Below are 21,009 nucleotides of genomic sequence, written 5' to 3'. Positions count from 1 at the left end.
CTGATTTACAAAAAATCAAGTCAGTATCTTAGTGGCCCACACACATTCTGCAATTATCTAATGGCTGCCATCAGATTCTGTATGACAAAACCCAGATTAAAATCCCTACTCAGCAAAGAAACTCACTAGGTGACCCTGGATCAGTCACTAGCCTGGGTCACACACATAATTCTAAGCCATTGTTTAATAAAGACATGTGTGAACGCCAAACAGTGGTTTAACTATGGTTTGTTTACCAATGACTCCTAAAGTGAAATCATGGTTTGTTGTTGACTTACAAACCTTGATTTGTTTTAACTATGGTGTTACATGTGACCACAGCTCCCTTCCTTAAGCATGGTTTGTTTGGTTACTCTCACCCCAGATACTCACCAGGTTATAAGAGCACAAGATAAGAAAAGCTTGGAAATAAATCAAATTTTGAAGAAAAAACCACATGATTAATTTGACTGCCTGTGGCACAACTTGCTATTAATTCATGGTTTGTTAGGTGATGACTTAGCCAGGCCACCTTAGCCAGCTTAATCTACCTCAAAGGGCTATTGTGAGGATAAAGCAGGAAGAGGAAAACAATGTTCACCACCCTGAGCTCCTTGAAGATATCAAACAATAAATATAACAGTACACATCCCAAGAAAAAACAGCCCCAATTACTGTGATAATAATAAATTTTTAAAAGGCTTCTATTTACTATGTGATCCAGAAGTATTGCATCAATGCACAGTATAGCACAGTATAGCACAGAACACTAACTGGAAAGGTTTCTCTTCTCTTTTTTGTGCCCCATAAAGTCTCTAATCATCATTTTAGGAATGTTTTACAAAACATGCCAGATGATTATTAATCTCCATAGCATTCCTTTGTTCATCTAACAACCATGACTGTATTAACTGTTTATTTTGTACACAGCAGCAATCTCTAAGCATAAGGAAAAATAGGTTTTACATGGTGTTTTGGTCTACTCTACAAAGCAAACCAATAATTATCTCAGTAATGTAGCTGCCCAGTTCTTCTCAATATTACTACTAGTAAAAGGTAATTGCACTAGAGAGATTGAAACTAGCCATTTAAGTACATTATCAACTATGAACCAGTTACATGATTAGGAATACTAGAGGTTAATTCACAGTTCTTAAATGCGTAGGTTCACTTCAAGTTTATTTATGTTGGCAGGAAATAAAACAATGTTTTGAACAGGTATATTTGATCATTGTATCAAATCTTCTCAAGTAACTGCATGCTTATCTGTGAACTGTCAAATTTTCCCAATATCAGAGGCAAAAATCCTGTTATCATCAGGTTGCCCGAAAGTTAATTGAGACCACGAAAGAGCCCATATTTATCTCAGGTCTCTTTTATTCAAGTGAACTCTCTTCAACCTCTCATTAACTGCTTGATCATTGAAATGAATTAAGGCATACACACAATTTGGGAATTCTTATCCCAGCACAAGTGATCATGTAAAGGTAGAATGAAGTTTAATGACAAAAAGCAGAACAGCACACACATCCTTAAAAAGGGGCAGCTTAGGACAAGCACATCAAATGTTCATGGACAGAAATCAAGTGTGAACAAAAGGGCTATAACGTTTTGAAACAAAGCTGGGGGGAAATTTCCTCAAGTGAAGATAATCAGAGTTATTTGTACACCATACTCTGGAGGTTCTAACATAAACACATAATCTGAGCCACTGAAAGCAGAATTTTATTATTTGCCTAAATTATGCAAATTTGTGATTATTTTCTTATTTTGCTTACGTTATCTTGCTCATTATTGAGAAGGCTAAAGAACTGTAGGGATTACTGCAATTCCGCTCCCCGAGCACTAGAAATTCCAACCCAGTCCCACCTTGCACCTTCTGAGATTTAACTAGGTGCTGGCCAGCACACCTTTTAGCTCATTTTTACAGCATTAAGGGCTAGAGATATCAGAAGAACACATTAGCTTTTTATCAAGGTAGTTGAATTACACTGTATGGATACTGGAGGTTTTTAATCATGCAAGAGGGTAAAATTTCTTTAATGTGAGCTAATCAAACCCTAATGAATAATGCACACTCTACAACAGAATTATGGATTTTCCCTTTAATAAAGACGGATGACCGTAAATCACTGTACTAAATGGCATGTTTGCTTTCAACAAGGAAGTTTCATACCATACGTATCTCAGGTGAAAAATACAGCACACTCCCTCTTCAAGACTATGTTCTATGGTTACAACTAGTTATAAAACTAGTCCACTCTTTATTCAACGACAGTCAAGACACATAGCACTATGTATTGTTAGAAGTTATTCGCGCACACCATTTATTGCATGTTAACGGTCCCCTGCTGGAGGGGGGGGGAATATTTTCACAGAACAGGGGTCAAGCTGACAATTCAGTGTGACTAAAAACACTCTACCTCTACCCGCTTGTCTCCATGAGGTTTTGTATAGACTCAGAAACCGGAGAACTTTAATGTATTAAAGCTTCTGGCTCTCAATAATCTACCCACAGGTTAAAAAAGAACACACCTAATGCAGCTATGTAGTCCAATCTTATGTTGTTTATTCAAAATTAAAGTCCCATTTAGCTTTAAAGAATTTATTACCCAGCAAATGTATATGGACTGCAGGTACACACAAACACGAAAGTTCTCTCTTGCATTTTAATTTTAATCTCATAATTGTTGTAAGCAATTTTAAAGGACTGGCTCCTTTGACAATTACTTTGAGCCAAAATCTTCTGTCCAGGCCTCCTTGGAGCGGATTGAGTCTAAAGGGAAACTTCCAATGGACCCCTCCAAAGATGAAGGAGATGCAGATCTTTTAGGTAAGGCACTTGAATGAACCCACTGTGGCTGTTTGTTCCCATAAAGATTCCTTTAGGAGAAATCTTAAGAACTCAACTTGGGATATTTAAAAAAGGGAAATCTCCTGCATTGCTAGAGAGAAAGGAATATGTATTTTTCTCCTACTAAAAGCCTATATAAAAATGCATGTGGTAAAGTGGGTAACAACTAAGTCCCACAAAATAAAAGCGAGAGAGACATGGCCAGACAGAATTTCAACCCTGGGAAGTGATAATAGTGTCATATGAGTGCGGTACCCAGTAGGTGTCAGTGACCATCACACAACAAAGTGTACATGCCTCTAGCTGAACTTAAGGGAATAGTACAAAGGTCTTTGATAGTTTGGCATGCACCTCCAGAGGTGGTATGAAAACTCTGAGCAATATTTTTGTCAGTAGTGGAAATTCAGCAGCAACAACAAATAAATGTGTATATTGAGCACAACAGGAAGAGGATAAGAGCATTTCCACTTCTCCCCAAACAGATCAATATAGCCTTAAAGACCGACAGTGATCAATACGACCGTATAGTAATGCACACATATACTGATTTGTTAAGGATGTGCAGAAAGGCAAGAGTACCACTATATCAAAAATTAACATTAAGCTATTCAAATTATTATTCAAATTATTAATTTATAAACACAACAAATCAAACAAATTAGCTGAGAGAAACAAGACCTTCGGTTCAGCAAGTCCATTCAGTATTCCATATGTCTGCTTGTAATGCAGTAACACTCTGATGAGCACTCAAGTATCAGTGAAATTTAATGCATATGTTCAGGGCACAATTCTACATTTTGAGTTCAGTTACTAGCTTGATGCATCACATCCATTTTCAAAGGAACATGCAAAATATAATGCATTATATCTACCCTGAGAACACAAATATGACACCTCAAGTGAGGTGTCCCAAACATTCTGCTTTACTAGCACTATTCTAATATCTGTACCTATGTAAAACAACTTAAAGGTATTCCATGGTGCTTTAATTAACCAAACAATATCCTCTTCGAACACTGGCTTTGCTTCCTAGCCTGCCATTATTTGTGGTCACTCCTAATCCCTTCTCCTGTGTCTTCTGGTGTGCAAGGGGGCTTGACAGAGATCCAGAGCAATATCTCATTTGTGTGGGGTAAGAAACGACATGAGTCTTTCCTGCTGCTCAGAAAGACTCCTGTTATTTATTATATGCTCAAAACCTGCAGTGGAAATAAAGGCAAGGACCTCCAGGGCAAGGATCCGTGGATGGGATCAGAAGGGTGGTGGCATTTGCTGATAAATGGATTTGTGGGTGCTTCGAAGCAAATGCCAACAATTTACCAAAATTTCTCTCAACTCCTCAAATAGCATAGTGACACCATCAAAGCCTTCTCCAAGTGAGTTTTTTCTGGCTGTCAAAGATAAAGATCTCACATTCAACAACAACAAATGCCTTTCATTTCATTCAGTCATGTCTGCAGCACATTCTAAATTGCTCTCTTCCACTGATCAATTAATTGTCCTGCTTTCAAAGCTGCCACTGCCCTGCCTTCTTCAACTTTTTTCTCCAATGGAGTCTTTTTCTCAGGTCTTCTCCAACACTGCTCAACTCTCCTTCAACTTTTTTTTCTTCCTCTCTGTTCAGCATATTGTGTGTCATTGGTCTGGCAACTGTTTCAATGAAGAGGCTAAACCAAGGGGGAGGTATATCACCTCTGTTCCAAATATACAAAGCGAAACAATTTGCATTTCATTTACAAGAGTGGAAAAAACCAACCTGTCCAACATTAAGCTCTTTGAAATTTAACTGATTTCAATATTGAAGCATGTACTTAACTTTCCGATTGAAATAAATGGGCTTCAGAGTCCTTAACATTGGTTGAATCTTGTCCCATCATGACTATAAAAGGTGTCACCCATTACTACACCCAAGAGGAAAGCTCATTGCAGAGCAGCTATTATTATTTTAATAATAACGTTACCTACTGCTATCATAGAGCATTAGCACTTAACCCTGCAATTATAACTGTGTACTTTCATTCCATTAAAAAAAAGTCTTCTGAAGGAGTAAAACAAGTAGCTCTATTCATTGTGGGTTATAGTAAGTGCCCTCACATTACCATACAGAGAGGAAAAAGAATATAGGGGGTGTTTCTAGCACTAAAATATACAGGTAGGAGTGTTAGCAGCTACCAGATAGAACCTGAATACTCAGAGGTGATACAATGCTATTTAATATTATGCCATGCAGAATGATGTTAATAACTCTTTCCATACAGACACATGCCAATGGATATATTATACTGTACTGTACTCTTCATTCTTAGGTGTTTGTAGCTGTGCACGGTGGAATTGTTACACAATTCCATAACAAATACAGAGGCTCTATTATGATCAGTGGGGAGAAATAAATATATTGCAAAGTCACCCTGTCCTCAGTGATTCAAATCTTATGGCTATGCAAACATCCCCTTGATATTGGCATTTGAAACCTGTCTATCTACTCTCACCTCTGCAACCTTTGTCAGTAACTGACATTTTGACTGTCACTAACCATATTTGCTTTTTTAAAAAGCTATTTAAATCACTCCTTCAAAACTACCCACTTTCTTTTTGTCAAACTTCAAAACAATGTTCTGGCAGCTGAGCTAGACAGTTAATCTATTTCAAACTTGTAATTGGCAGGCGTGTAGTAAACAGTTAATCCTGGATATGCATCCCAGTGGTAGCACATGAACCACCTATTGTTGACCTTGTATGCTTACATAACATTTACTTCCAGCAAACCACTTCTCTACTTTGGGGAAGTGTGACAGTATGCCATCATGCCAGTATGCCATCATGCCAGATCTCCAACTCAGCTGGAATAACTGTAGGATTCAAGCCAAACACTGCTTGTGAGGTCTCAAATACACTCTAAAAATTGTATTCTAGGTCTAGGAAAGGAAAGGAAGGCGATAAAGGGTGGAAAGAGATGAGCATTGAATCTTTACTGAAGTGATCGGATTATTTTTCCCCCATCATCCAATTGTGTATTTATTGTTATTTATAGCACTTTATAGAGGGCTGCAGGTGGTGCTGTGGGTTAAACCACAGAGCCTAGGACTTGCCGATCAAAAGGTCAGCGGTTCGAATCCCCGCAACAGGGTGAGCTCCCATTGCTCGGTCCCTGCTCCTGCCCACCTAGCAGTTCGAAAGCACATCAAAGTGCAAGTAGATAAATAGGTACCACTCTGGCAGGAAGGTAAACTGTGTTTCCGTGCGCTGCTCTGGTTCGCCAGAAAGAAGCTTAGTCATGCTGGCCACATGACCCGGAAGCTGTATGCCAGCTCCCTTGGCCAATAAAGCGAGATGAACGCCGCAACCCCAGAGTCGGTCACGACTGGACCTAATGGTCAGGGGTCCCTTTACCTTTACCTATAGCAATTTATGTGAAATATAAGTACCGTATTCTTCGCCCTATAGGACACACTTTTTCCCCTCCAAAAATGAAGGGGAAATGTGTGTGCGTCCTATGGGGCGAATGCAGGCTTTCGCTGAAGCCTGGAGAGCAAGAGGCACTGGTGCGCACCGACCCCTCTCGCTCTCCAGGCTTCAGGAAGCTATCCGCAAGCCTTGCGAGCCCGGGGGAGTTCCCTCCGGAGGACGCCCCGTGCTTCGGGCAGGTTTCCACAAGCCTCCCACGCCTGGCGGGAGGTCCCGCCGGGCGCGCGAGGCTTGGGGCGGCAGCCTGCATCCCGAAGCACGGGGTGTCCTCCGGAGGACGCCCCATGCTTTGGGAAGATGTCCGCAAGCCTTGGCGCCCAGTGGGAGGTCCCTCTGGGCTGGCAAGGCTTGCAGGCAGCAGCCTCTTTCTGGGGGCTGGGGTCGGGGGAAGCTCGGGCTTCCCCCACGCCAGCCCCGTGCCTGGGGGGGAAAATAAATTTTTTTCTTTATTCCCCCCCCAAAAAAAAACTAGGTGCGTCCTATGGGGCGGTGCGTCCTATGGGGCGAAAAATACGGTAGGTTCAACTGGGGGGGGGGCTCCAAAGGCAGATCTAGGGGAGCGCAACGAGTGTGGTAGCACCACAAGAATAACATCCAACAGAAGGCGAGAGGTGAGGGGGCACTAGTTTTTGGTGTTGCACAGGCCGCCACTGAAATTTGAGGCGCCAAAGTCCGCCACTGGGGGACTGCATACTCCAGACAGCTCAACCATAACAGATTGCTTTCCCTGCAGTGACACAGGCAGAGGATGCTGATGATGATGCAAGAGTTAAAACCAATGGAGACTGGTCTATTGGGCAAATAGGGCATTGCCCCAACCCGTCTGCCCTCAGCCAGTCCCCACCAGCTTGCCTTCTTACTTGCAACCAGTCCAGGGGTGGTAGCACTGTCTTTCACCTTTCCCAGCCTTAGACTCAGCTGTCCTTGTAGGGCCCAGCATGGAGGAGGATGGTGACAAAACTATAATTAGTCGGCTCGGTCTCTCATTGACTGTCTCCAGCAACTTTCTGCCCTCCATCCTACCAGCTATCAGTGGCTAAAACAGCATCCTCTGCCAGGCTATAACATTCCTCTTGCTTTCCATTTAAAACTAAGGCTGAAATCCACTGGACACAACAGGGATTACTTCCAAGTAAACATCCGTAGGATTGCATTGAATATGCCTTAAAACCCTGTGCCCTTAAAAATAACAACAAAGAACAATGTTATAAAAGTACAAAGGGCATTGGCTTTTGCACCTGGTAGCTACTGAACAGGTGCTGGACACCGAATACTGTCCTAACATGAGGAAGATACAATATATTAGATATGATACTACTTTATCTAAGAATCAGATCACTGGTCCATCTAGCTTAGTATGGTCTACTATTGACTGGTAGACTTTATCTCAGCCAGTTTATGGCTGAGGAAGGCATCCCACATATTTTCTTTCAGCTGGGCTCTATTTCAAGTGAATCTAGGGTTTTAACTAAAGGTTTTGAAAAGATTTTGGGGGTATTTGCAGAGAAATGGTTAAGCACCTACCCCAACTCAACTTTCTGAAGCCTTCACCACGGCAAACCTGGAGCATAGAAGTTTGCTTGTACAAAGACAGACCATTGGGTCCATCAGACTCACTATTGTCTATACTAGGTGGCAGCAGATTTCTATCATTTCATAATGGGCCCTACCTGGAGAAGCCAAGGACTGAACCTGGGAACTTTGACATGCAATGCTTGTGCCCTGTGACTACTCTGCAATTCATCCCCAATATGGGGTTTTAACTATAAATGTCTCTGGTAAGACCAAGACTGACTGTCAGTGATAAGTTTTTCTCTGCTCTGCTACTCAATGCCTTTTAAAGGTAGAGATGTCAGACAGTGAATCTAAGGCCCTTCTGTACTGAGAGCATGCATTGAGATATGGCCCACTCTGAGACCCTTACACCCAATTCTACAAGTCACTGTGCCAGCACAACAGTTCTTAAGGTCAGCCCTTACTATACTCTGAAACACATTTATAGTGGTACCTCGGGTTAAGTACTTAATTTGTTCTGGAGGTCCGTTCTTAACCTGAAACTGTTCTTAACCTGAAGCACCACTTTAGCTAATGGGGCCTCCTCCTGCTGCTGCGCCGCCACTGCACGATTTCTGTTCTCATCCTGAAGCAAAGTTCTTAACCTGAGGTACTATTTCTGGGTTAGCGGAGTCTGTAACCTGAAGCGTATGTAACCTGAAGCGTATGTAACCCGAGGTACCACTGTACTAGCAAAGAAAATCAACTGAAATAATTGGGGCTAGGCTACAATCTGACACACATTTGCCTGAAAATAAGACCCACTGAAGATAGTAGTTCTTACTTCTGAGTAAATATGCATAGGATCGTGCTGCAATACTATGCACACTTTCTTGAGAGTAAGTCATATATTTCACTATGTAGCTGGGCTATAACTCTGGATAGATTCAAGATGAGATGTTAACCTTTTTACAAGGCGGATCATGCACTGTATACTGAACTCAAATAACAGGGTATACATTACCTGCCTTTTCCCCTTTGTTCCCATATTTGTGTCTCACAGCCGAGACCCATACATTAGTTATGGATTATCTTAAGTGCGAAGTGCAACATACCTCTTTCTGTTTGTTCTGTAACAGTGAGTAATGAGATTGACAAGCATTAATAGAGTTACCCCAAACACTGTCTCCTACACTGTTTAACAAGGACTTCACTTCATTAGCTCTTGTGAAAGAAAATACAGTCAAGCTATGGGCTGAAAGTGCCCCAAGTCTTCTCTCACTTCAGAAGTTAGGAAATTAATGAAAAGTGAAAGACAGTAGTCAACTCAAATCTCATGTGATACAAGAGGCAAATTGCACTTCATTTTTTTAATATAGCAGGGGAAAATGTAATTGTAAAGTTATAGCTGCAAGTCTGGCTAGCAGAACAGAAAAACCAGATATCTGATCAATACTAGCCACATGTTCAAGGTGTCACAACTACTCAAAATTTAGTTAACAACGCACAGCAAAAACAATATTTAATTTGAGTCTACAGCACTCTTGATAGACAGTAGCACAATATCCTTCATTCAAGCATTACATTTTTTCTGTAATCTATTCATAAACAAACATTTAAATGTAAAATCAACAGAAAACAGGTAAGACGTTTTCAAAACTTCATCATTATAAGTTGCCAAACTCAGTACAATTACCACAACCTGCAAAACCCACCACTTTATCAACATTTACATTCTGTTTTAAAGATTTTTTTGAAGTACACAGAACGTCAAATAAGAATGTTTGATCAGCAGTTTGAAAACAGTTTCATTCCAGTAACATGTTTATTGTTGCAGCTGCTACAACATTTTGCACGAGGCATGTCAAACTTTTCAGTGTGCAAGCACCATGGAGTCGCTGCAGCTACTCTTTCTTATTTCAGCCAGGAAATATAAGCCAAGACCCTCATGAATAATTCAGCACCGTTTGTGTCATAAATTTATAATGCCCCTTATTAGTTGGGAGATAACTGGATTTCACTGGGCTTAATAAAGCCCAACACTAGTTCCAAATGTGAACCAATGGCCACTGGATATGTTTTAATAAAATTATATACTGGAGAAACTGTTCCTTAACCAAAGACAGGACATCTTAGATCACTAGTATTATTCTTGCAACGGATTAAATAGAAACTAATATTTTTATAAAGTAAATAATTAGTTATGGGATCTCTCATCACAAATTTTATCCCCTTGTTTACATTCAAAACCTCAAGTTTGAGGACTAGGAAAGGCAGGGAGCATCCTATAATCTGGAAGGGGGGGATAAAAGCAGTCAGTTGAGGCCTAGTTTTGTGGTTCAGGCATGAGGCCTGTGAAGACTTCTAATCCAGGATTTCAGAAGTAATGGAAGTTCAAACCTGTTACATGCCAAACCTGCAGTTCCAAAAACAGACTGAGCAAACTGCCTACACTTCCCCACCAGCAGCAGCACTTACTCCTCAGAAAGGCTGTTCAAAAAAGTTTTGTACTAAAGAGAAGGAAGTCAAATACAGTCTTATCACTTTTTTTTTTGCACACAGTCCCAAGATCTTGACTGCGTAGATTTTGGAAGAAAGAAAAAAAAGGGGATGTAAAAACAACTTGGCGGAATTCTTTAAAAGACTGACCAATCTATTCTAATTGGAATCTGAGTTCTTAAAAAAGAAATCTTTAAAACTTGTGCAAAGTTGTTGTTGTTGTTTTAAAAAAGAAGAGAGCACCTCAACCGACTTTAGTTCTAAAGGCAATAAAGTTTACGGTAGAAGGAATTTGCATTTTTTTTAAAAAAATTAAATTGAGAAGGAATGGGTGGGGATTCTGTGGCGGGTCACGAGAGCCTGAAGACATTCCCAGAGTTCTTTCCTTCCTCTTCCCAAACTCTCCTTTTTATTTCCCAGCCTTGCAGAGTCACTTTCACTCTCTCGTCTCCAACTGCACACAAACACACACACACCCCTCGCAGGACAACACATTCCAGAAAAACACACAAACACACACACACCCCTCATCTCCTCCCAAAATAATACTGGAAAGGAACCAACTCCCCTTTTTTATTTTTACTCTTTGCAGATTCTTATATAACTGTACGAGACCCTCCCTTACACGGGAGGAGGAGAGGCGGAAAGAAACTCTCTAAAGTTAGGACAAGCGAGGCTGGTGCCAAGTGCTCTCCCCCCCCCCCCGCATGCTTCAGCCCCCGTCTCTTGTGCTGCCCCCCCCCAATCTACACCCACCTGTCTCTGGGGTCGATCCAGCTGGTCTGCTTGGTGTTGTGGTCGATGTAGAAGACTTTCCCATCGAAATCCCTCGCCTCCTCCCAGCCGTCGGGTAAGGGCAGCTGCCCATTCCCCACTTTCCTAGGCATGGCCGAGGGCGGGGGGTAGCAGCTGCTGCTGCTGCTCCATAGGGACCAGAAAACAAGAAAGGAAGAAAGGAGGGAAGCGGGAAAAAGGAGGACGACCCGACTTCTCTCTCTCTTCCCCCCCACCCCCTCTTACTTCTCCCCGGGAACCCTGGGCGGGTGGAGGGAGGCAGGCAGAGCCTTTGCAAATCGGCCAGGAAACTCGGCGGAGTTTCAGTCCACCATGTCTGAACGGGAGTCTCCGCTTCCTGCCCCCATTCCGTAGCAGCAGCGGGTCAGGGGGGATCCAGGCTGAGCCGAGGCGGCGACTGGGTTCCGATCCGGGGCGGGCGCGGAGGGTCGAGTTGTGGGGGGGGGGGGTAGCCCGCCTCAGCCCCCCGAGCGGCGGCGGCGGTAGCAGAAGCAGCCGCTCATTAGCATGAGATTAGCATCCATCTCATCTGCATGCACATTCCTCGCTGGGGCATTCCTGAACGTTAACCCTGCCAGTGCCAAAGGAAGAAAGGAAGGGAGAATGAAAGACAGGCAGGCAGAAAGGCCGTCATCACATGTGAATGTGCTGGGGGGGGGTAGTCAGAAGAAGCGGGTGATGGGAGGAAGAGGCGAGGAAAGAGAAGCAGAGACAAAGGTGATCACAAAAGTGATTTCTTAAATTATAATAATAAACCCTCTATGAACTGTATGGGGGGGCATTGAAAAGTTTACTGCAACAACTGCCAAAATGCAAACTTTGAAAGTCCATCGGTCCCACCAAGTCAGCTCCCCAAAGTAGTTAGGTATGACCTCAATGGGTCCGCTGTTGTGACCTGCAGCCGGATTGTTTTCTGGCCCAGCAAAGGCTGCTTTCTACATCACACTTTTTATAAGTAGGGCAAGTACTCTCAGGAGTCACTTCAGCAACTAAGAACATTGTGTTCATGTTCCAGAAGGCTTCATTTTGTCCCTCAAGATGCCACTGGGAGTCTTGGAGTAGCCACAGAGCGTTCCTGAGCCTGAAACAACAAAGACAACCTTTTCCTCACATTTATCTTGTTTTAAATCAGGGGGTGCCTTGCAGATGCAATCCAGTGAAAAAATAAAGCAGGGACTACCTGCTTTCGGTATTACGGTAGTTTTTCTCAGCACAGGTATCAATACCTATAATGGGAATACCTATGGGACGACAAAGTCAGTATGGTCCTGTGGATAAACAGCTGGAATTTAGTGGAATGGAGAGAGAAATATTTAAACATAATGGTGTCCAGCGCATAAGCATTGTGAAACTGAAAAAGTAGCTTTAACTATTGTATTCACTGCATATATGAGTGGAAATTGTCCAGAAAGTCCAACACAGTCACATTTAATGTCAAAAGAAAAATTTCCCAACTATTGCAGGATTAGCTGAAAGGGAACATTCATTTTTTTTTTATAATAATTTTTATTCGTTTTTCAGACAGATAATAAAAACAGTATAGAACAATATAACTTCAAACTCATCAGTTCATACCCTTCTTTCTTTGACTTCCCCATACCTCCCCATCCCTGCATCCTTGTTTAATGGTTCTTTAGCAACCCTTAGGTCCATTATCTTAATTCCCTTTCATAAAGATTCCTTTAGTTTTTGAAAGGGAACATTCAATGGCCCAACTCTCTGCAACATTCCATAGTTCCTAGTCAGGCTTTCTAATTTTAAAATTTTATATTCTTTTTATTTCTTTTCATTTACAAACTAAAACTGTATACTTATTTTTACACAGTGAGTCCTAGACGTTTGTAGAAACCTCCTTGGCTCCTACCTTATTTTGGGATATCTGTTTTCTTACAGGCATGGGACCATTGAAGGTCATTATTTGGGGAAATTATAATGGACAGATTTCACAAAGAGCAACATACACAGCAGAGTTTACTAAAACTGTTTTAGGGGATGCTTTAGTTTAACTTCTTTATAAATCACTTTTTAAGCCACAGCAATTTTTGCATAACCCTCATCTGAAGGTGCCTTATAATCAATATTTCTCCACAGTCTGTCCAGGCCACAAGTCTCACAACCAGTGTTTTTTTTTCTGGGAGGACACATACCCCTAAACATTTTGTGAATCTATGTTTGACCTCATGGAGGGGCAGTATTTCAATATGAGTAGGAAAATGAGAGTACCCCTGAACATTTTTTTAGGGGAAAAAAGCACTGCTCACAACAATCGTACCTGCTCCCACAGATGATAAGGGTCTACCAAAGCTTTGAACCATGCCTATTACATGACAAGTTGCATCTGCTAAGAGTTTCCTCTTCTATCAAAAAGCTTCATACTCTACTGCAGGGATGGGGAACTTCTAGCTCTCAGAATCCAGGCTGCAAAGTCTTGCCAGGCTACCACTCCACCTGATGACTCACTAGCTGCTGCTGCTGCTGTAGCACTCTGTGCTTGCTTCCCAAATTTACATAATCTGGTCATTCTTGGAATCACAATCTAGTTGGGAGCTATTAACCTATTACTTAATACAGAAAAAGAAAGCTAGTTTATTTAACCATTTATATGGGTGATAGCCAATGTTAGTCATATTCAGAGTAGACCTATGTCCATTGATTTTAATGGGTCTACTTTGAGTATGAGTGGACGCAGGTGGCGCTGTGGTCGAAACCACTGAACCTAGGGCTTGCTGATTGGAATGCCCACGACAGGGTGAGCTCCCATTGCTCGGTCCCAGTTCCTGCCCACCTAGTAGATCAAAAGCACATGAAGTGCAAGTAGATAAATAGGTACCGCTCCAGCGGGAAGGTAAATGGCATTTCCGTGTGCTGCTCTGGTTTGCCAGAAGCGGCTTAGTCTTGCTGGCCACATGACCCGGAAGCTGTTTGCGGACAAACGCCGGCTCCCTCGGCCTATAGAGCGGGATGAGCATGCAACCCCAGAGTCGTCCACAACTGGACCTAATGATCAGGGGTACCTAAATGTTGGATAGCACCCTATATTTTTAACCTTATCCAAATCGAACAATTAAGCAGGCCAGATGGAGGCCTTCGGCTTTTAATAATCTAAGCAAGGCCTTTTAGAGTAGGCGGGAGGTTTTAATGTTTTCTTCCCCTGCGCCACCTTGTTTTAATATATGTATGCAGTGCTTTGGGGAGGGCAGGGGTATGCATACCCTAAATATGTTGTGAATCTTTGTACTTTTGTCCATTTACTGTATTTATTTTTCCCGTTTTGAACTACAAAATGAGGGTTTTCTTGAGTCAAAGTGAGAGTACCCCTAAACATTTTTAAGGAGGGAAAAGCACTGTACGTATGTATTTTATTTTGTTTTTTGTCATTTTGTCAAAAGTGACTAATAAGATTAATAATAATAGTAATAATAATCTCCTGTCTTTCCTTACTGTTTTTCTGACACAGTCATTTTCTCCTGTCATAACACAAATAATAACCACTCACTGACAAATCAGATATATGTATGATGAAGTAACAGAAAAAGCTAAACAAGGATAGGAAAAGGAAGAAGAAAGTGACTAGGACACATACAGTATGTGGTGTGTAAAATATTCACATTTTCTATTCATAATTTGTCATTATAAATAAAAATAAGAGAAATGTGCAAAATATAAAACAATCCCTGTACATATTAGCAAAATAACAGTAACAATTTATATTCTGAATGGAAGTTTCATATCCCTCAATTACCATGTTTCAATATTCATGCTTAGAATATTCCTTGTACAATGCTGATTCCAGTAAAGAATAAAAGAAGTATTTTTTTCTGAAATATTTCTATTGAGTTGATTCATTCATTGCATAATTGTTTATATTACATTATTTTATTCAATACTATCAAGTTCTGATGTTCTTCTTCCATTAGCCTATTAAGGATATTCTATCCATTTCCATGTCCTTGTGATCATTATGCAGGCAGCTATCAGCATATGAATAACCAAAATCTTCATTGCTCTGAACCTGATGTTTGAGTTTCCCAAAAGCATTATCACTAGATTCAATTGTAATTGACAACTAGTTATTTAATTAATATTTACTTGAATCCTCCCTCAAAAAATTTTTTTTAATTAAACAACAATACCAGCACTAACAGAACACCAACTTTCCTTCATACTTTTAAATGTAGGCATGAGCTTTTCTGCAGCAAAAAATACACATGTGCCCAACCAGACAAACTGGTTTTAATTTTATCAAATGCACTTTCTTTTATTAATAAGATTTAAAAGTATGTACATAGAAAAATGTGAAGAGGAGATTCCTGTCTTTTGAACCCAGCTGCCAAGTATTGATTTTGGCACCACAGTAGAACTTCAAAGTATGAAAATAGAGCAAGTTCTTATAAGGAGAGAGTAGCCTATTCTCCAGCTAATGCACATTTGTGTCTAAGTAGCCTCTGCAACTATATACGTGGTCTACAAATCTGCTATAAAGAGTTAGTACAGATATCTCATCTACCTTGCTTCTTTCTCTGCAATTAATTATGCTAGTGTCCTATGAGATGCAACAATTTCCACACTTGAGTAAGGGCATATTTACATTATTTGGTGTACTAACATGGTCCATGTGTAACAGCAACAGATTGAAAGATAGCTTCTCAAACTAAAACTATTTTGTACCACATGGTGTATTTGTAATGAAAAGTAGGCCTGGCTGGGAAATTACCAAAGGAAACCTGTGACCCAATGGAAGTTCAAACAATCATTTTCCAGCATGTGCCAAGGTTGAACTTAATTCAGGCTTAGAAAGTGGTTTATTTTACAATTTCAGATTACTGCAGTCTGGAGAATGCACTACAGATGTATGGCGGACCACCCCTCACCATTACACACAAAAAACAACCACTCAGTAAAGGTTATTGACCCACAGTGACTCTTTAGTTCACTTTGGTGTTGTATATACAGTATTTGATAAAAGGAAGTTCAAGTCCTTTGGGGTGGAGTTTATCATGCAGAAACCTATCCAGTGTAAGTATATTCAATGTTTAAAAGAGCAAGCCAAACCATTAAAGTGGGGTGGGTGGGTGTGTCATGAGCCCCACAACACTGTTAGAATCAGGTTTCGATTGGCAGGCTCTGATGGAAGAGGAGGAAGAGGAAACAGAGGGAGGGGTCTGAATTGGGGGGTGTGGGATGCCGGGGCGTACGAAGTGGGAGGCGGAGGGGACGGATCGCCCTGGGTGCCACTTGGGGGGTGACAAGATGGCCCCTGCCTCCCCCCAGCTATAGAGTGGTTGAGGGTGCACACAGTCAGTATGGACGCCGCTCGTGCGGTGTCCATATGGGCTCCCGCGCTCACTGTCCATAGGGGCTGCCTCTTGCACAGCGACCGTACAGGCTGCTGCGCATGCGCACTCCATACGGGATGCCACACATGTGTCACCAGGTGGTTTGCCCTGCTCCTCAGCGTCCCGCCCTGGGTCCCGGAGAGAGTTCCTTCGCCACTGGTAGGATGGAGGAGAGGGGATCACCCCTTCTGCCCTGACTTCAGTTACTTTGTAAGCAGAAGCAAGGGTGATGGCATTGCTGTATGTGTAAGCAGGAACAGGCAGTGTTGCATTGCTGTATGTGCTATGATGTCCGGAGGTGGGCTAGTTGAATGTGTCCCCTGCCTCCCTGAGTTCATTGGCTCCCTCCATGTCTGGGTGACATGAGATGTCATTGATTTTGTGGGCATTAGTTAATGTTTTCAAAGATGCTGGGGGGTTGTTATCTGCCATTTTTTGCACTGTTTTCTGGTTATCTGTTTTGCAGCTCCCCTCTTGAGCTGAGTACGCTTAGGATAGAGTGGCAATTCCACAGACATCTCTCTCCTGTCCCAGTGTACGATTAGGACATAGGATAACTCTGCACTTTAAAATCCAGACAGATGCAAAATAAAGACAAAGAGCAGATTCTGGCTGCTCCAGCCCTATAGTTTGCTCTCCATGGGAATGTTTGCCTCATCAGTAGGATGATATAGCTTTAGAAAGGATTAGTAACAAGGAAAGTCCTTGACACAAATAAGGACGTGGTGCCTACTTAAAAAGACTTATTTCCGTAGTACAGGTCGGGGAGTATAAATACCAATCTGAAATATTTCTAATACAGATGAAATTATTTGGAATTAATAATAAAGCAGGAGGAGAATGTTTTGGTACTGCATGCAAGACTGAAGCATATGCAAGTACAAGTCCTCATTTGACAATGACAGAGTTTTCCTGTTCTCATGTTTTATTACAGTATTTTGAGACAGCAGCCCAGGAAAACATTTAAACTTGCACTTAATCATGTAATCAGATTTATTAGGGGGCTGTCATGAACCCCACAGCACTGCTAGGATCAGGCTTGAGTTGGCAGACTTTGATAGAGGAGAAAGAAATGGGGATGGGGCTGAAATGGGGGGACCTTAGTTGGAGGAGGGGAATCTTCCCTTTCTACTTGTACATCAGAAACATTGGAAGGGGGAGCAGAGGTGCTGGCTTCCCCCTCTGACCTTCCTGAGGAACAGAGAGTCTCAGTAGAGGCTGGGGAAGGCTTTGATCAGCCAAGGCAGGAAGCAGAATAGGAGCTTGAGCGGGAGGGTACAGTCTTGTCACCTAGAACCAAATATTGCTTTCCCAGGTGGGAGCAGACCCACCTGCCACGATGGAGTGCATGTGGATAATTGAAAGCCAGTGTGGTGTAGTGGTTAAGAGCGGTAGTCTTGTAATCTGGGGAACCGGGTTCGCTTCCCCGCTCCTCCACATGCAGCTGCTGGGTGACCTTGGGCTAGTCCCACTTCTCTGAAGTCTCTCAGCCCCACTCACCTCACAGAGTGTTTGTTGTGGGGGAGGAAGGGAAAGGAGAATGTTAGCCGCTTTGAGACTCCTTTGGGTAGTGATAAAGCGGGATATCAAATCCAAACTCTTCTTCTTCGTGCTTGCAATCCTGACATTCCCACAAGGAAAGAGAGTCTCACAAATGAGTGCACCATATCTCTCATTTAAATCTTGGTGGGAGGAGTGGGGAAGCTTGTTTGGACATCTTCATTGCTTCTGTCCGTTTCTGAACTTCTAGTCCTGCTCCTGGATTCCGGAATCATGACTCCTGAGCACTATCCCTGCTGCTGAGCCGGTACTGTTAGTTGCCTGAATAAAAATGTCTTTGCTACATCCAAGTAAGAGCTTGTGTGTGTGTGTGTGTGTGTGTGTGTGTGTGTTGGACAGGAGCCGGGACAGGGCTGTAATTTGTACAGTGAGTTGATGGAAGAGTTCTAAGTGTTACAAAATATGCAGCAACTATCACATTTATAGCACAGCGGATTATTATTTCTATACGGTCTGTGTATTATCCTTTTATGCTGTAATCAATATTCCTAGTCCCCCACCCCAATAATATTGTTCCATTTGACTGAATTAGCTTTAGCTTTGAATATTTGGAAATCCAGTGAAAGAATGTATAGACATGTGTGAGGGTCTCAGACAGACTGGATTAAAGTATATACAGGAATTACGCTGAACCATACTGTGAGACTGACCCATCTGTTACACTTTTTGCTTTCCTTCCTGTTAGGCACACAGAAAGCAGTCAAATAAACACACAAAGCGCCAGACACCTTTTCTTTGTCTCTTTTATAATCTTCCATCTGGTTATTTTAATTTTTGCAGTGGACAAACTACTTAATTTCCATACACATGGAACAGGGCCTCTTCTCTCCTGAAGGAGCCCACTGTAGGACAAATCCACTTTCCAATTACAAGGCACTCTCAGATAATTACCATGTAGGTGGGGCTGGCTCATCTATTGGAAATGTGGGACATTTGTCCTATGAATTGTGTTGCTTCCAGATGACCTCTTTATATAACATTCATTCTGATTTAATTGTGGGCATGTTTTTCAACATTGCATCAAACAATTGCTATCCCATACTTTCTAGTGTACTTTTTGAGCACTTTTCTTAGCACAAAAAGTCCATTTTCTTTGTGGGAAGAGGCAGGTTTCTTGCACAAGAGCAGCAAATCCACTTCTGCAATGTGAATTTACCAGTGTGCGATTCAATCCCACTGCAAAGTAGCAACAGTCTGGTAGCTACCATGAGTTCTGCAGAAGGCACCAAGGAGACAAGTGCTCAGAAATAAAAGGGTGGTTTCAGTAACAAAGCTATGGCTTTATTGATAATATACAGCATGTATAACCAAGCAGCATGTTCAGTTAGGAATTACATGAAATAATTTGGAATAAAATAATTTGTTTTAATACTACAATAACACATGAGAAATTGAACTACATGTATTAATTAATTGGCTTGAGTTGATATTTTGTTCACTGATCACAGGACATAGTTGCTGAATGAGTCCTTGGTAGTGGCCAGTATAACCAAAGGAGAGAGAAAACCATACAAAGCAATCAGCTCATGAGTGTCAACAGGACAAAGGCATACATTCTATTTAGCCAGGATCAAACCAGTGTCAGTTTCCAGAAGATCCATTCATGGGGATCTAGGAACTAGAAGATGGTGCTGGGAGCATAGAACAGATCTGGGAAATTTGTTCAAAGTGCCATTGGGGACAGGCATAATAATTTTACCTGTCAAGTCTTAGAGAATGAAGCAGGAGTGGCAACTCTAGAATGATGCTTTCCAAGATTTATGCACTCACCTAGAATTTTGAAACAGCATTCCCAAAATCTCCCAAAAAGAAAAGGGACAATGTTTTACCAGGAAAAAGGGACTGTCCCTGCTAAACACGGAAGATTTGTGTATATGCAGCTTACATATATAGGTTCAGGTGAACACCCATCAAATCATCTTAGAGACTTAGTTAGCTTCTACAGTAAAGCTGCTGCAGCATGTATGTATGTACAGTGGTACCACGGGTTAAGTACTTAATTCATTCCGGAGGTCCGTTCTTAACCTGAAACTGTTTTTAACCTGAAGCACCACTTTAGCTAATTGGGCCTCCTGCTGCTGCTGCGCCGCCGGAGCACAATTTCTGTTCTTATCCTGAAGCAAAGTACTTAACCCGAGGTGCTTTTTCTGGGTTAGTGGAGTCTGTAACCTGAAGCGTATGTAACCTGAAGCGTATGTAACCCGAGGTACCACTATATATATATATATATATATATATATATATATATATATATATACACATATATATATATATGTGTGTGTGTGTATATGTATATGTATATGTATATGTATATGTATATGTATATGTATATGTATATGTGAGGGACGCGGGTGGCGCTGTGGGTAAAAGCCTCAGCGCCTAGGGCTTGCCGATTGAAAGGTCGGCGGTTCGAATCCCCGCGGCGGGGTGCGCTCCCGCTGCTCGGTCCCAGCACCTGCCAACCTAGCAGTTCGAAAGCACCCCCGGGTGCAAGTAGATAAATAGGGACCGCTTACCAGCGGGAAGGTAAACGGCGTTTCCGTGTGCGGCTTTGGCTCGCCAGAGCAGCAATGTCACGCTGGCCACGTGACCCGGAAGTGTCTCCGGACAGCGCTGGCCCCCGGCCTCTTAAGTGAGATGGGCGCACAACCCCAGAGTCTGTCAAGACTGGCCCGTAGGGGCAGGGGTACCTTTACCTTTACCTTATATGTATATGTATATGTATACGTATACACATACACATACATACAGACACACACACACTTTTCTAGGTCTAAAAGGACATTACATGATAAAACTTTGGAACTACTGCACATTGCCAGACCATTTTCAAACTGTAGAGACAGAACTGTCTGAAGATAGATGGACTCATCACAATGTGATGCTTAATAGTGTAGTAACAACAAGAACAAAGTCTTGGTTCTCAATGATATTAAAATATAAATTTCAATATGGCAGAACTGGGAGGTAGCAAAGAGAGGAAAGAGACAGGAGGAGCAAAGGTAGCCACTGATGATTGAGAGCAGC

At 42.0% G+C, this 21,009-nt stretch overlaps 1 protein-coding gene across 2 annotated transcripts in view; it reads right to left on the bottom strand.

Moving 5' to 3' along the window:
• Positions 1–11,541, bottom strand: part of WWC2 (WW and C2 domain containing 2) — a 114,552-nt gene extending 103,011 nt beyond the window's left edge. Inside the window, exon 1 of one of the 2 annotated variants that reach the window (XM_079991363.1) lies at positions 11,048–11,541. In XM_079991363.1, coding sequence (XP_079847489.1) covers positions 11,048–11,178 — 131 coding nt within the window. In that variant the 5' untranslated portion in view covers positions 11,179–11,541. Of the gene's footprint in view, positions 1–10,192; positions 10,332–11,047 lie in introns of those variants that run through there. The other variant, XM_079991364.1, reaches the window with a different exon arrangement.
• Positions 11,542–21,009: the final 9,468 nt, after the last annotated feature.

Source organism: Podarcis cretensis (genome assembly GCF_951804945.1).
Source record: "Podarcis cretensis genome assembly, chromosome: 9".
Lineage (NCBI taxonomy): Eukaryota > Metazoa > Chordata > Lepidosauria > Squamata > Lacertidae > Podarcis > Podarcis cretensis.
This window is presented reverse-complemented; position numbering and strand designations above follow the sequence as displayed.